The sequence below is a fragment of the Lonchura striata genome, chromosome 18, assembly GCF_046129695.1.
Source record: "Lonchura striata isolate bLonStr1 chromosome 18, bLonStr1.mat, whole genome shotgun sequence".
In the NCBI taxonomy this organism is placed as follows: Eukaryota; Metazoa; Chordata; class Aves; order Passeriformes; family Estrildidae; genus Lonchura; species Lonchura striata.
In genome coordinates, this window is record NC_134620.1 from 14,456,180 (window position 1) to 14,472,120 (window position 15,941).

Sequence of the window (15,941 nt, forward strand, 5' to 3'; positions counted from 1 at the left end):
TGTAACATGACTGATTCTGTAACAAAATTACATTTTCCTAACTTAATACAGTATTGTCATATTAGCTGTGATTGCAGTTTCTGAGGAGTTTAGTAGTATTTTCTGGAGACTCAAAGTAATGAGGCACACTTTGTATTATTGTTATTTTCATGTGTATTTCATATCTATTTCTTATTTTCATGTTTTAGACCCTTCATAAATTGACCTTGGTGAGTGAGGTGAGATTTCTACACTGACCTATCCCACAACTGGTACGAACACCTACCAATGCTGAGCAGTAGTTGAAATGTACATTAAGATGTTACCTAGCTCTTCAGGTACAGAGGTGCAGGCACTCTCCCTGAAATCCACACCTCACTGGTAGAACCCATACATTCTCTCTGGAAGTGCAGCAGCTGAGGAAGGAGGTTTTCGTTTCCCTCCAATCAATCCTTAGCTACAGTGTGTTTCGAAGTTCATTGTGATACATCCACGACCGTCTGTGCACACAATGAATGCAGCTGTGTCTATACAGGAAAACATTCGTGCCATGTCCATGTTTCCAAGATACAGTGCTGCACATTTCCAGATTATTTTTTTTTAGGCAAGGCCTATACAGCATAAAGCCAGAGTTACCATAAATAGTGATAAAATGTTAAGATCTCTTTGAATGTTTCCTTTATTTCCTCCTTATTTCTCAGGTGACTGGTTGAGTTTCCTCATTTCTCATGGAGCAGGCTTTGTCTTACTTTAACGTTTGCGTTTTTGTCTTCTTTGTGTTGCACACTAAAGGTGTAGGACATCTTTTGTTAGCACAAAACGTGGCTTTCTGAGCCACAGGCAGACACCCTGCTTCGGGGTACGCCTGGAGAATCTCCATCCTCAGTGGCACAGGCTGCTCTGGGCACACAGTGCCAGAGCTGCCTGCTGACACCCCTGGATGGGGAGTGAGGAGATTGTGGAGCCAGGAGGGGCCGCGGGGCGGCTGTGCAAGTCTCACACAGCCCGTGGGACACCTTCAGCTCTGGGACAACCGAGAAGCCCAAATGTGCTTCACGTGGGCCGCTTCGAGGCTGGAATCCTGGCCAGACTGACACAAGCCCTCCACATCTCAGCAGGAGTGGGATTTCCTGCCAGTAACACTCCCTAGAATGGTGACACAACCATTCTAGAACCAATGGTTTGGTTCTGCCTACCCTTAGATTAGCGTTTACCCTATTTTTAGCATTTCTGCAGGATTTGTTGCTCTTCTAGGTTGCAGCCAAAATTTTTAGTTCCGGTGGAATTTGGCCTAAAGAATGTTGTGCTAAATCTAAGTGATATCTCAGTGAGATGCAGCTAACACAGCTCTGCAGCACTAAGATTCATTAGCAAAACACGGGCCTGCCTAGCAAAATGTTTACAGTTTGCCAGAACCCACTCCAGTGTGTGTCTTTACAAGTTCTAAACCCTCAATTCCAGAACACCTGTTAGCCTCAGAAATCCACACAATTTATTGGAAGAAGTACTGTTTCAAATATCATTAAATTCAATATTCTTCAGCATGCAGCATGTTTTTCTCTATCTACCTGACACTGAAATTTGAAGAGTAATTTAGGCCAAAATAACAAGGCACTGCAGTTTTTGAAACCCACTTTTCCCCATCTTCTCCAGCCTTTGGGGAAGCTAGCATCTGTGTGACCCTGTGGTGAATTACATCAGGCAACCAGGTTATAAGCAAAAAAGAGAGTTTTCTGTCCACTCAGCCCCCCCTCTCATCACCACCAATGTCCTGCACCTGGTCTCAATACTTTTACAAGACGTTGAAATAAGTTGAGGTGAGAATCTGCCATCAGCCACCTGTTTCCTATTAATGTCCCAACGAACTCCCCAAACTGGCCTCTCACCTTCCTGCCTGCTGCCCCGAGTTTGTGGCTGTAGCTGCCCTTTTATCCTGAACACTGGCTTGCTGCTTTGGGATGTGCTTTTCTTCATCTGGAGTCCAGGTTTGTTCCTTTTTCTTCCCTGTTTTGTTGTATCTTTGGGTTCTGCTGTTGCTGTGGTTTCTTGCCTTTTCCCTGGTCTCACGGACCTTTGGTTCTGCTTCTTTATGTGGCTTTCCTGATGCTGGGAGTGGTCTTCGACCATGCCATTGCCTTATTCTTCAGACTAATGCATTCCTCTGGCTGTTCTGGTGGTTAGGTATTTTCCTATCGGCATTCCTGCACCGAGCATGAGGCACCTCCTGGGTGGCATCGGGAGGCAGAGGCTGCGATGCTCTTCTCGGGAGCCCTTAGAATTGACAATCTGAGCATGTCATCTCTGTGCCTAGCGAGGACACAGCGCGGTGCCGAGCTGTGGAAGGCACCCAAAGCTCTGGCTCGGTAGCCAAGTGCCCTCTGGCCAGGCTGGCCCATCCCGCAGGGCCGGGGGCCGCGGCCGCTCGGCCCCGCTCCGCGGCGCCGTTTCCGGGGGCCGCGGGCAGGTGAGGCGGCGGCGGGCGGAGCGGAGCGGCCGCTATGCGGCTGCTGCTGCTGGCGTGTCTGCGGGCACAGACCGGCAACGCCACCACGGCCGCCAGGATCCGGTAAGTGCCGCGCTGGGAAGGATGCGCTGCGCTCCGCGCCCGCCATGCGCTGCCCGCGCCGGCGCACGGCGGCGGCTCCGCCGGCCGGGCTGCGCGGGGGCGGCGGCCGAGCCCGGGCACCGCGGGCACCCCCCGGGGGCGGCACCCACCGGGCACCGCGGGCACCCACCGGGGGCGGGCACCCACCGGGGACGGGCACCCAGCGGGGACCGGCACCCAGCGGGGACCGGCACCCACCGCGCACCGGCGCCCAGCGGGGACCGGCACCCAGCGGGGACCGGCACCCAGCGGGGACCGGCACCCACCGGGGGCGGGCACCCCGCGGGGGCGGCACCCAGCGGGGACCGGCACCCACCGCGCACCGGCACCCACCGGGGGCGGGCACCCCCCGGGGTCGGGCACCCACCGCGCACCGGCACCCACCGGGGTCGGGCACCCACCGCGCACCGGCACCCACCGGGGTCGGGCACCCACCGCGCACCGGCACCCACCGGGGGCGGGCACCCACCGCGCACCGGCACCCCGCGGGGGCGGGCACCCCCCGGGCACCGGCACCCACCGCGCACCGGCGCCGCGCGGCCGGCACGGGGGCCGGGTGCCTCGCCCGCAGCGTGCCCCGCGCAGCGGCCGCGGGGGCGGCACAGGCGCTGCGGAGGGCGGCAGGGCAGCGCCGCGGGCAGCGCCGCTGTGCCCGCAGCAGCTGTGCCACAGCCGCTCCGCTGCCGCCCGTGCTGCGGGTTCCGCACGCGGCTCCCGGGGGGATGTCGGACACGGGGATGCAGTGCTGGGAAATCGCACGGGCGAACACAACCGCAGAATTATTCCCAATGTCCTCGGTTAGCTCTTTCTGTGACGTCGAAAGGGGATGTGGATGGAAGAATTGCTGCTGGGGCTTCACTGTGCATGTCAGCTATTGAAAAAAAAAGTCACTATAAAAATAAAACCATTTCCCAATGGTTTTGTCCTCTTGAGGCCCTAAATAACGATTTGGTTTCATCTTATCTAAAAGTCATCCACAGTTTAATCAGATTAATCTCTTGGGATATTCTGCTTGATCTGTGCATTATCTCACATGTGGTGTTATAGATAGAAACATCCTCAGACATTAAGTTTTCATGCTGCTTGTGTCATATCAAGTCAACCTTAGACTTCTGCAGGGCTACTCTGTTGTATAAGGTACTGGTAGGGCATATCTGCTGATCCTGTCAGTCGCCCAGGCACTGAAGATAAAAAGTCCAGAGAAAGATGAAGGTTTTGCTATTTTAAAGCAATAATTGCTACTAAAATTTTGAGACAAAACAAGTAAATATATATATATATATATATATATATATATATATACACACACTTATTTTTATGCCTATACATTCCAGCAGAGTTCCTGTGGCATTCTGCATGTCCATTTTACCCTTTGCTCTTACTGGATAATGCGAAACTAGTTATTGTTGGGCACATTGTTGGGCACTGCTCATTTTTCTTCTACAAGGTTATTTACTCTACCTTTACAAATTAAATATTTACTTACCTTCTTTTTCCACTTTGAGGGAAGTCAGATATACATTTAGAATTCCTCTCGCAGAGTGTGGGAGCTCCTGCACAAAGTTTGGGAATTCTCACAGAGTGTGGGAGCTCCTCGCACAAAGTGTGGGAATTCTCCTTGCACAGAGTGCAGCGGTTCCTCACACAAAATATGGGAGTTCCTCACACAAAGTGTAGGAATTCCTCACACAAAGTGGTCACTGCTTTCTCATGCACACAGAGCTCCAAACAGAAAGAATGAAAGGTAAACTTAATTCGTGCTCACAGTAAAGCTGAGTAAAGGATTCCAGTGGAAAGAGTGGTTGAGAGTAACTTGTCATGTTCAGTTCCTGTTTTATCACCAACTGTAAATGTTATTTATTGAAATAATATTATTGAGCCTTCAGGGAAAGAAAATTCTGATCTGGGAAAAAGAGTATAAGCTAGCAATTAAGTCCATCTTTCTGATTAAAAGGCTAGTCAGGTCATCACTAAAAGCATCCTGTGCAGGTATTTCTATCAAATACTGGTTTTCTTAAGATTTTATGCCATTCAAAAAAGCCCATGAAGCCTATACGTGTGGCCAAAGTCTTGGCTGTGCACGTGATAAACTTTGTATTGTGTATGTTAATACACATCAAACACACATTCCAATTAATATTTGGCCTCCCCTGTGTCTCTGTGTATGCTTAGGAAGTTATTTGTTCAATTTTTTTTTCATTTGAAACTTTTGGTTAAATATAAATGAAACAATGACATTGTCTCTGGGTTGAGTGCTTGCCAGCATAGACTAATTTTATGGCTTAATATCACAGTGTATACTCTGTTTATGATACTACAGCTCTTCCAATAACTGCTTCATCTTTTCATAAATAAGATACTCATTTCCTGAGTTTAAAGTAAGTGGTGACAAAGGTACCAGAATCTAATTTGGCTAAAAATCAACTTGCTAAAACAAGTGGTATAATGAATGTGCTTTGGGCTTTATTCCTATTGGTGTGCATAATCTTTAATCACCTTAAAAATATGAACAATGAATAAAGAATACAGCACTAAGCAAAAGTCTTTAGTTAGGCTGCCATTGTTCAGCCTTAGAATTGAGATCAACGAAGAAATTATTCTTCCCTGCCCCTTGAAATGTTTTGTTCATCTTTTATTACTTGGTAGTAAGGAGGAATAGAAATCTGGAATTAATAGGTTAATTAGAAAGATTTAGATTAACTGTTTTGCCAATATGTAAATGTTTTCTGGAGAGGGAGAAATTGTTTTGTCTCACTGGCCAGTTGAGACAGCCATTCTGTAAATCTCCAGGTAATCAACTGCAAGAGAATTAAACCCACAAATCCAACGTTGTCAACATTCATCTTGACAATTGGGTCTGAGCTTAGACATTTATTGGAGTTGTTCAGTAATCCAAAAACTTCTGCTATTTTGTTTTACCCTGTGTGCCAGTGTTGGAATCCCACAGGAGAACACTCCCAGGGCAGGTGTGGGACTCCTGCACCTCCCTGCTGGCTCTGTCCAGGGGCTGGGACATCCCTGCTCAGGCTGGGACATCCTGCTGGGACATTCCTGCTGGGACACTCCTGCTCAGGATGGGACATTCCTGCTGGGACATCCCTGCTGGGACATTGCTGCTGGCTCTGCACAGCCATCCCCAGAGCAGGGACCTGCAGGACAGGTGTTCATCTGCACCTTGGCACGAGATCCAGGGCTGCCCTCGCTAACACCATGGTTTGCACTGCAGGAACTGTTTGTAGCACAGGTTGAAGCTTTGCAGAGCTCTTTGGTCCTTCCAAAGCTCAGTTACTGATTTCAGAACACAGGAGGAGCTGGTCCCCATCCACACTCGCGGGAATTTTTATTCCTGTGATTCGCAGTGAACTTTATTCATGGTTCACTCATGCCAATGCAATTTGTCTGTGTTGTGTCAAGGAGAAGTTTGAGAGGGAAATGAACTGAAGGACATGTTGTTTTAACAATTCTGAAAAAACCAGATCATTTACAAAGAAAACAGGGGATCAGGCAGGGTTTCAGCTCTTGTAATTTGATGAGCTTCAGTGGGAATTGTGAGTATTCAGGTCTGGCCAAGTTTCTAAGAGGCAGTGCAATGGCTCTGCTCCCTTAACAAGCTCTGAATTGTGCCATATACATTTAACAGTAGTTGGTGCACAGCTGCTGTGCAGAACAGACAGCTGAGGGAAAGAGATAATTAATATTTTGGGACGAAGCCTATTTTGTGCCATTCAAGAAGTGTCAGTGTATCCACCTACCAGGAACTTTTTGGAAATCAAACATTCTTTGTCTGCAAGTAATTCCATTAAATCAGTATCAGTTGAAATTTAGAACGTAAATGTTTCTGAAAGGAGATATCACAGAAAACAGAGCAAGTTTCACAACCATAATACCTTATAAATAAGCACACTTTCAACTCCTGAGCCTTCTCATAAGCCAGGCTGTGTTTGGAACTCTGAAACTGTTTCCTTCTATGAAAACCTGTGAACTGCAGATCCATGCTGAAGGAGGGGATGCTGCTAGCCAGGCAGAGTGAGGAGTAGTGATCAATTACGTAGGGAATAAAAAATTAAACATTGTAAAACATCGCTTGGTATTTCATAGATGTGTTAGAGAAAAATGTTTTTTGTGTAGAGATCTCAAAGTGAAAATGTGTCAGAAAAGGGCTGTACCTTTTAGCAGGATCTCTGCACACAGTATAGATCCAGGGAACACACTTAAAAATTTTACTTAAAAGCTTTGTGATTTCCAAAGAATATAAAAAATGTACCAAACAAAAGAGAAATTAATTTCCTGAATGATGAAACGAGGGGGACTGGGAAATACTTTGTCCAATACTCAGGTGTGTATTAATAGCACAGAGTAAGCAGTGGCCAGTATAATGTGCTTCTAAAAATGCTCCTTCACATTTACTGAATGGCTGAAGTTCTCCCTGATGCTTTCTGCCTAGAAAAACACCCAAAATCTGGAATCTGACAGCTCACCTCCACTTCAGAAATATTATTTCCCCAAGTCATGGCATTGGCTTCCATGAGAGTTTCAGTAGAAGGGAAGAACCCGGCAAGGCAAATTCTGGATCCAAGCAACGTTCAGGGTTTGTTAAGACACTTGGGAATTTATCTCCTGCATTAAGAACTGTGATGGAGAGAAAATGTAGCCGTGAGATTTGGCATTTCCAGTGTTGTCGTTGATTCCCAGACAGCAGGAGCTGGGTTAATTTTTATTTCTCATTCACAAAGTATTTGTTTATGAAATGGCAGAATAATGTGAAGAGACATTTGCCAGCAGGAGAAGAGCTATGGATAATGTGTCTCCTCTGCCTTGGCTTCATTCAGGGACATCTGTGACTTCACAGACAGATCAGTCTTCCAAAAAAATCCCCTGCAACAACTTTGCAGCACTCCTAATCATGTTCCTTGGTAACAGCATATGTGTGAAAATCAGTCTGCTTTTCTTGGTTATAAAGATGAAAAGCCATTTAGAAAACATGAAAATAACACTGTAAATTTCAGTACTTAAATACAACCCAATAACTCAGCTTCTACACACATGTATTTCCATATATGCATAATTTGAAGCTTGTGATTAATGTTATCAAACTCAATGGAATGTTTAGGGGATCAAGGCCTCTTTAAATCTGGGAATTTGAATTATTCTGGGAATATTTGCTTATTTTTCCTTCTAAAGATGTATGCAAATTTTTTTACGTGCTCCTGAGTAGAATAAAAATCTGGTAAAAAAGAAAAAATTGAAGTAGAGGTAATGCACAATTTCTGAGCCTCGGAACACTTGAGGGAGTCCCTCTCTATTTACTGCAGGAACAGCTGTCATTCCCCAGGGAGATGTGGAGCTGTGGAAAGTGTGCAGGAGAAGTAGTCATCCCTAGGATATTTTACAAAAAAACTACTTTTGATTGGCATTCCTGGCTGAGTTCCTTGATTCCTGATGTCCAGAGAGAGTTATTTTCAAATTAATTGAAATATGCAAACATATTGCTTGTACATGATAGTGATTTATGGTAATTGGAATACTGATGTAAAAAAAAATCCTTTTAGACCGTTTAATGAGCACCTGTGAAATTATGGAATGCATGCACGAGCATCCCAAGTATTTGCCAGAGAGATTTTCTCTCCACAGCTGGGAGATTTGGGCATCATTATTGTGATATAAATTGAGAACCTCTTTCAAGAGCAAGGCAGGTACTTGGAACCAGTTCATGGGGCAACTGGTGTTAATAATTGCTCAGCAGTGTACAGAAGGAGCTTAAAATGTGCCTGTGTTTTATTATTTATTAGCATTTATCATAATTTATTGGTCTCGTTGCGAACAGTGGAATTAAATGGAGTTTCTTTTTAGGATAGGGAAGAAATGCAGCACCATATGTTGTGCCAGTGGAGCTCTGGCTGATACAGTGCTAATGCATTCCTTCCGAGGCCTCCAGACATTTTACAGCACTTTGAGCACCAATTTCTGCAGGACAGAAAATCCCATTTCTTGGGAGGCTATGCAATAATCAGGAAATGAAAGCCAACATTATCCAGGAAGTCAATGAGCTAGCAGGATTTTAATGCCAGCACAATTAACACACAATGAGAAATCAATCCACTGCCACAATAGGGAATAAGCAGAGAACGTTCTTGTGGTGTTTTTGTGATCCTGGCGATGCAAACCCTCCGTGGCAGCAGACACAGATTTTCTCCTCTGTGTTTTTTGGCTGCTGTTCTTGGGAACATTGATACCTGATTGTGCTTTCAGGGGAGGAGTAAAGCTGTCTGTAACCCATCAGCTCCTTGAGCCTGGCAGCCTTGGCATCAGTGTTTTAATGTGAGAACCACTCTAGCTGAAGGTGAATGGGCAGGCTGATGGTCAGGGATTTGTTGTTGGGTTTGTTGTTTCTTCTGTTTGGAACTGAGATTTTTAAAGCAGGTTATGAAGGTATTTGTATAATTATTTTTGTATCGTTTTTTGCTTATACTTCAATTATCCTTTGCCTGGTTTATAAATGGGTGAGCTAAGACAAGAAGCAATGAAATCCACCATCAAACAGAAGGGGAACCTGTTCAGCTCCCTGGCTTTCTTGATGCATTCATTCTTGATGTTCTGTGGTTTTAGTAGCATTGATGGGCTGGACATGTTTGTGCTTTCTTCACTTGGTGTCCTTTCTCCAGAACAAGGGTCTGAGAATCTCTAAGAGCAAGGTCTGACAAAACCTGCAAAGGGAGGGTTTCAGAATAATAAGTTGGGTCAGGAAGGGTCCTGGGCATACTTCATTTTTTCTGATTCTTGGAAGTTGTGTTGATCAGGCTTGGCCCATGCAGTGTTACATTGCTTGGAAGCATGCTGTGGCTTCACAGTGCTGAAGATAACAAATACCTTCCAGGAAAAAGAACATCCTTGTAAACAGCTCCTGGTTACTTGAACAAAAAGGCATAAAGTTGAAAGTCAGAGCAAAGTTTAAGGAAAAATGTTTTGATTAAGTTTGCTTCATATACTGGTGTGCCTTTAACATTAATAGTGACTTCTTTATTCTCTTTTTATTTGTTCCAATAATGAAGGGATCATCTACATGCTGCAGGTCATATCTGTGTTCTTAAAGATGCTTTCATGTATGAAAGTCCAACTGAAATAGCAAACCTGACCTCCACAGACAAGTTTGATGCAGCCCTGGCCATTCACCTCTACAAAGGAGGCAGACTGCTGCAAGGTAATCCTCTTTCTGCTTGGCAATAAGCAATACCTCCTAAAAAAGTCCTGCAAGGGGAGAGAATGAATCCTAACTGTTATACATGGCTATAAAAGTATAAACCCACACAGAATATCCTTACTCTGTTTATCCGCTTCAGCAAACCTTCAGAAATGCTAAAAATCCCTCTCAATGGGAGATCTGATACAGAGAGAACAAAATAAATGTACTTTTAAACCACACAGTGCTTTTGATAATTAAGTGCTTTAACTACATCAGGATAAGAGCATTACATTAACATTAGGATCCTTTCAGCAAATGTGTTCTTTCAGAGGACAATGGCTTGGCTAAGTAGAGCTGGGCTCAAATGGAAGAAGGCAGGGAGACTAATTTGATTTTTCTGCTCAAAAATGAGTCAGGGTTTTTCAACGTGAAATAACATTCCTGTCAGCTAAACTGTAGGAGACAGGATGTTATCAGACAAATAATAAAATTTTCTATCCTCTCTAGCCACGTAGAACAAAATTTTAGCCTGCCACTAATGATACACTAGAAACACTGGCTCTGGAAATTACAGGCAGTCACCTACTGAAATTGCAAGTTTGCATGCTTTGCTGAGACCACTTGTATTGCAGAAATCTGTTCCCTGGAACACAGGCACATAATTGCATCCTTCACTGAGCTGGGGGCAGTTCTGCTTTGGAGGCTTCAGCAGTGCCCCCCAGTTTGCCCCAGGGGTTTGCAGACAGCCTGAATTACCACGTCTGCTGTGCCTGGGTTTCTTTTGTTCCAGAGGAGTTCTGATTTCAGCAGGGACCTGAAATACAAATACAAAACGAGTCTGTAAAATGAGCTGTGCTAACCTAGGAATTAAGGCTTGTTGGAACACAGAAATGATTGGGTTTTTGACAAGACCTTGAATTGTTTTGGAAGAGGCGTATGAAAGTCTGAGCATCATATTTGTGGGGATTTTTGCTGAGGAAAAAAAGATAAAGTTGAATTTTAACTGTTTATTGGAGTAAAATTTTACTGGTGTTTCACTTGCATGGAAATGCCCAAATGCTGATGCTGTTATCTTTTCAAAGTCCCAAGTGACCTGAAAAGCCTGATACTTTACAAAAGCTCAGGAATTTAAATAAATCAGTTACACTGTTCTAAAAAGTATGTACTGTAACTTAAAGAAAAATAACCCAAAAATCTCTGAAAGGCAGGGCAGTAACAGCAAGATTGCTGGGATGATCATCGTGTAAAGTTATTGCAGACTTCTGGGAGGAAAAAAGGGATTCAGAGAACATTCCTGGCTCCTAGAACATTTAGAAATGTACTGATTGTACTCATACCACCATTGCTGCCATGCTATTGATCTGCTTGACCTCATCCTGGAAATTCTGTTTGCAGGATCAACACAGGTACTAGATGACATCATAACTATTCATTTTTTTAATTTATAAAAGAGGCAGTACATATTTTATATGGTATTACAGACAGCCTGTCTCTTGAAGATGAGAGGCAGTGGTGCTTTGATAGTGCACATTAATTCCCTCCACCTGCAAACATTAGAGTATAATATCAACAAATGCCAAGGAAATTCTCCAAGTAGCCAGGTTGGTAATTAGTCTTGCATTCTTTTTGCTTGCTTTCTCATTTAGTAATGAGGAAATTAGCAATGCTAATAAATCCTGATCTCACAGCTCACATAATTGTCAAATGCAAATGTGAAATCTATGGTACATTTTCTATTTTTGTCAACAAACTTTGTTTCCCATTTGGTTTGATGTCCTGTGAAAATGCTGTTATTGTGTGTGGGGTTACAGTACTAAAAAATGAAAATTCAAGTTTCCTTTTCAAAGCTTTCTGCTCAGATAGGTGATTCAGTATTATCAGTGTACTTTTTCACTCCTGATCATTACATGGACACATTGGCCAACTTCTCATTGCTTTGCAGGGAGCAAAATTCCTTTTGGAATCATCTTTGGTGGGACAGATGTAAATGAAGATATCAAATGTAAAGAGAAGCGCCAGGTAATGGGAGCAGTGCTGGAGAAAGCCAGGTAAGAGCAGGGGTGAGATTTCTGACAGGAAATTGTATTTTTGTATGGCAGATCTTTTGGGAAGTTTCCCATACTCACTGGAAGATGTGTAGGCCAGCAGACAAAGGCTGGACTTTTGAAACCCTGGTGATCTTTACCTGTTATTGCCTGATATTATTTGATCAGAAAATGCAGTCTGTGTGCAGTTTGTTCTGTATCTCCCTGTTTCTCACACACAGCTTGTTGACAGAATGCCTTGTTGAAAGGTGGATCCCTCAAGTACAAGCAGATTTTTTAAATTCTATTTTTTTTCTCCTGCTAATGTGATCCTTTCCCTGGGTCATGAGCAAAGAAGCAGACAGTAAAAAAAGTCTTGAAGCAAATTCTCTCTGATTTTAGGTGAAATGACACGGGAGTGTTCTCAGGGTGTTTTAAAATCTGGAAAGTTTTAGTGACATGCCAGTGTAGTCATCAAATGTAGATCGAGAATTATCACAAACCAGAGGAGATTACTAAAAACTAAAAAGACTTCTGAGCATTTTTCATGGTTTCAACATCCCCAGAAAAGAAGTTTTCTCCTGACTGATCCAAAGGTTTGTTGACTTTAGCAGTGTTTGCTCATGGCCATGGTGGGGGAGGAAAGCTTTTTGTTGTTGCAAGCCCAGAGCAGGATGGATTTTGGGCCAGCAGGATCTGCACCAGGCTTCTCTCTCCTGGTTTATCCTTGCTGATGCCATTCTATTTCCCAGCTATTATTGGCTCACTTAAGGCTGGCAGAGATGTGCTGCTCTGTCTGTAATCCCCTGTAAAATGTGTAAGTAAACAGATTTTAAAGGTAGCACTTAATCACACTCACTGAAGAATCATTAGGGCACGTTCTGGTGTCTCAGTGTGCCTTGGAGCTGAAAGCAACTGAAGGTTCCACTCAGGAGAAAATTTATGAACTTGTTTACTTTTGTTACCAAATAATCAGAAGTTATTCTTTCAACAGGTCTGAAGGAAAAGAAAAAGATATCTAATGTGTCAGATGAATTTCAGCACTGTGCAAAATGATAAATACATTAAAACCATCTCTCAGTGTGTCCATTTGATCCATCTCTGTTTAAAATATTGTCTGTCACAAATACAGCTATTACAAAAACTGCTTTACTGAATGTTTTTTAGTGGTATTGAGTTGGGAACCTGAAGTATACCTTAATAGCTTGAATTATCCATGATATTTCAAAATGTATTGCAATATCCTTATGCAGTTTACAATATTTTCTCTGCTACAGGAAAAGCATCTCAGTTTTCTAGAAGTTATTGTGAATGTAGCTCTTCTCCAGTAGCATCACTGGTGTTATTCATTGCATAGTTATTAAAAGAAACATTGATTTCTTTTTTCTTTATTGATTGCAGGGTTCTAAGCAGAAAGCATCATGAATTGTAGATTACCTGTCCAGTACAATATCCCACCGCATTCCATAAAACAAACTATTGAGCACTGTCTAGCCTTATGAGGGTTTCATTTTTAATCAAATTCCTCTAAATGGTGCTTGTACTCCTCTAGGGTATTTTTTTTCCTATTGAACAGTATTTTGTAGACTTAGAAGCAACATCTTTTTATGCTTGTTAATGTGATGTATTGAAAGGATAATTGCAAAATCTGGGAAGGGAGCATGTGTAACTTGACAAAACGAGCATTTGCAGAGCTTTAATAACCTTAAAGCTGTCAAGTTGTGTGTGTGAAATTCATTGGAGGGCCATAAAGCAGATCCTACAGAACAAATGTAGGGGAAGAAGGTTTGTTTCAACAAAAAAATAGGAGTCATAATTCAGCATTTATGGGAATTCTAATGAATGGTTGTGATTTCATGCCCTCAAATGATGACAGAACATCTGCAGTGGAGAAGCTCTGTCCTGGTTGTGGCTGTTGTGCTTTATCTGGAACCTTTAAGGTGTCAGAGGCTTGGCCCAGGACAGAAACATTTAGGAAATTACATGAAAAAGAAGCACTGAACCGTCAGGGCGATGTGTGATGACCTCTGCTTTATATTCAGTATCTCTACCAGGAATTTAAAAAAGTGTTTTGCTAAGCAGAAGCTTGGCTTGTCTCGTGGGAAGGAGCCATTCAAACATTGTTTTCCACAGGACTGCGGGTCTCCAGAGATGGCCACATTTTTGGGTCCACCTGACGCTGAAATTCCATTTGAGAGCATCCAAAGCATTTGTTTGTGCTCCAGTACAGCTTACAGCTACATTAAAACCCAGTGTGTTCTTGAGATCTCCCTGAACAGGGGTCTTCACTAACTGTGTGTGAGAACATCTCCTACAGCTGCTGGGTGCTCCACCAAGGTGCAGTTAGGGTAACTTGCTTTTCGGGTGTGTTTAGAAATCTGCCCTTTGTTGGCTGTGCTGGGACAGCCAGAAAAGGAGAGTGTTGCTGTCACTGCTGCCTTTGGGTGGCCTCTGTGTCCCTGCTGTGCACGGGGACAGCCCAGCACACATCCCCCAAAGGCTGGCACAAGGTGGAACCCCGAGAAAGCTCTGACATCTCCTTTGGATGGCACTCACAGTGGCACTGGCCATTGTCCAAGCAGTTCAGCTCCCTGCTCACCTCTGCTCTGGCTGTGAAAAGGCTCCTGCTGCAGCTGTGTGCATGAATTGGGGTAAACTGGCAGCTGTCCCCGTTATTTGGGGTTTCTCTTATTTCAGAAATCCTCACTTCACCTTCCCCAGAGCTCTGGGTTGGAAAGCCTGAGGAGCTGCTGCTGGCTGGAACAAGTCTTTTCTGCTTTCTGTCTTTCAGCTGGGATCAGCTTTGTAAGCCTCTGACCTTAGTTCTTATCAAGGGTTTTTCTGAAGTAGTTTTTTTTATGTTTAAACACTTTAAGCAGATGATCCCAACTATTTTTGTCCTTTTAACCAGGTTTGCAGTGGCTTTCACAGTGGAAATGAAGGAGCTGGCAGCAGCAGAGTGGGTATGTTTGTGTGATGGCAATGCTTACAGTATTAGCAGATATGCATCCTGCTAAAATGTGCCCTGAGTAGTGCTAGAGAATTGCAATAATCTGCATTGTTCCAGCCCTGCTTGTCCTCTCAGACAAAGCATTTCGTGTTGATGTACTTCAGCAGGTCAGAGAGATCTGCCATTAAAAGCTGTTTAGTATTAGAAGTGTAGAACAGCTTAGGAAGTGTTTCTCTACAACACTTAAATCATTTGTTGTTACCGAGTCTCTCCTGATGTCAAATTGTTTCTTTTGGCATTATTTACTAAACTTCATGCTGACAAAATTCCTCCAGACAGCATTAGTTACAATACAGATTTTGGCAGTATCATTTAAAAACACTTGTTTTGTCAATTCTGGAAATAGAATGAACTTCTTAAGGTGAACTGCAGAGGTGAATGAGATTTGCTGTGCTGAGCAGCAGGTCCAGTGAGGGCTGAGCAGGAGCCAGCAAGGCAGGACCCCCCTCCCTCCCTCCTGCTGGGTGTTGGCTCCACTCAGCTCACCTTGGAAACAGCAGCTGAAGCTGAACAATTAATGCCAGGAGCTGAAACAAAGTGCTTGGTACATCTTCAGTTCTAATTTCCATCACGCTATAACCATTAATGCACTCTTGCCTAAAAAATCATCACTGAGAGTGGAGCTGGCACAACACAGCAGGAGGATATACAATGCCTTATTTCAGCATTAATTGATTTTTAAAGTCTATTTGCATTAAAAGGATACATGAGCAGACATGGGATTTGGTGTTTTATTTTACAAATGTAATTTGGTTTTAATAGTTACTACAATGAACTTTATGATGGGTAAATAGGAAAGGGCACAGCTTCTGTCAGAGATATTAAGCAAGAAAAGGACAAAAGTAACAGAGTGAAGGAGAAGAAATAAAATTGAGCTTTGAAATAATTTCAAAATCAGCCCCTCACATGCTTTTAGGTACCAGGCTTTGATTTCCTAAGCACTTTTGTACTTGGGGCCTGTGAGACCAATTCAGTGCTTTGGGGTCTGTGGCAGGCAGGGAATTGGGATCTGTCACGTCCTAAACTGAAATCCCAGCTGCTGACCTGTGCCCAGGTGCTGAAGGCTGAGAGCAAATGCCACAGCTCTGCTCCCAGGCAGGGAAGAGCATGAGCACATCCTTCACCCACAGCTCCTGGGATATT

The 15,941-nt window shown here is 43.8% G+C and overlaps 1 protein-coding gene across 1 annotated transcript in view; it reads left to right on the forward strand.

Annotated features, from left to right (window-relative positions):
* Nucleotides 1-2,180: 2,180 nt before the first annotated feature.
* GLT1D1 (glycosyltransferase 1 domain containing 1) overlaps nt 2,181-15,941 on the forward strand; it is a 39,528-nt gene continuing 25,767 nt past the window's right edge. The window contains exons 1-4 of the mRNA XM_021545077.3: nt 2,181-2,545; nt 9,634-9,782; nt 11,707-11,812; nt 14,700-14,751. Coding sequence (XP_021400752.2) covers nt 2,478-2,545; nt 9,634-9,782; nt 11,707-11,812; nt 14,700-14,751 — 375 coding nt within the window. The 5' untranslated portion in view covers nt 2,181-2,477. The remainder of the gene's footprint in view (nt 2,546-9,633; nt 9,783-11,706; nt 11,813-14,699; nt 14,752-15,941) is intronic.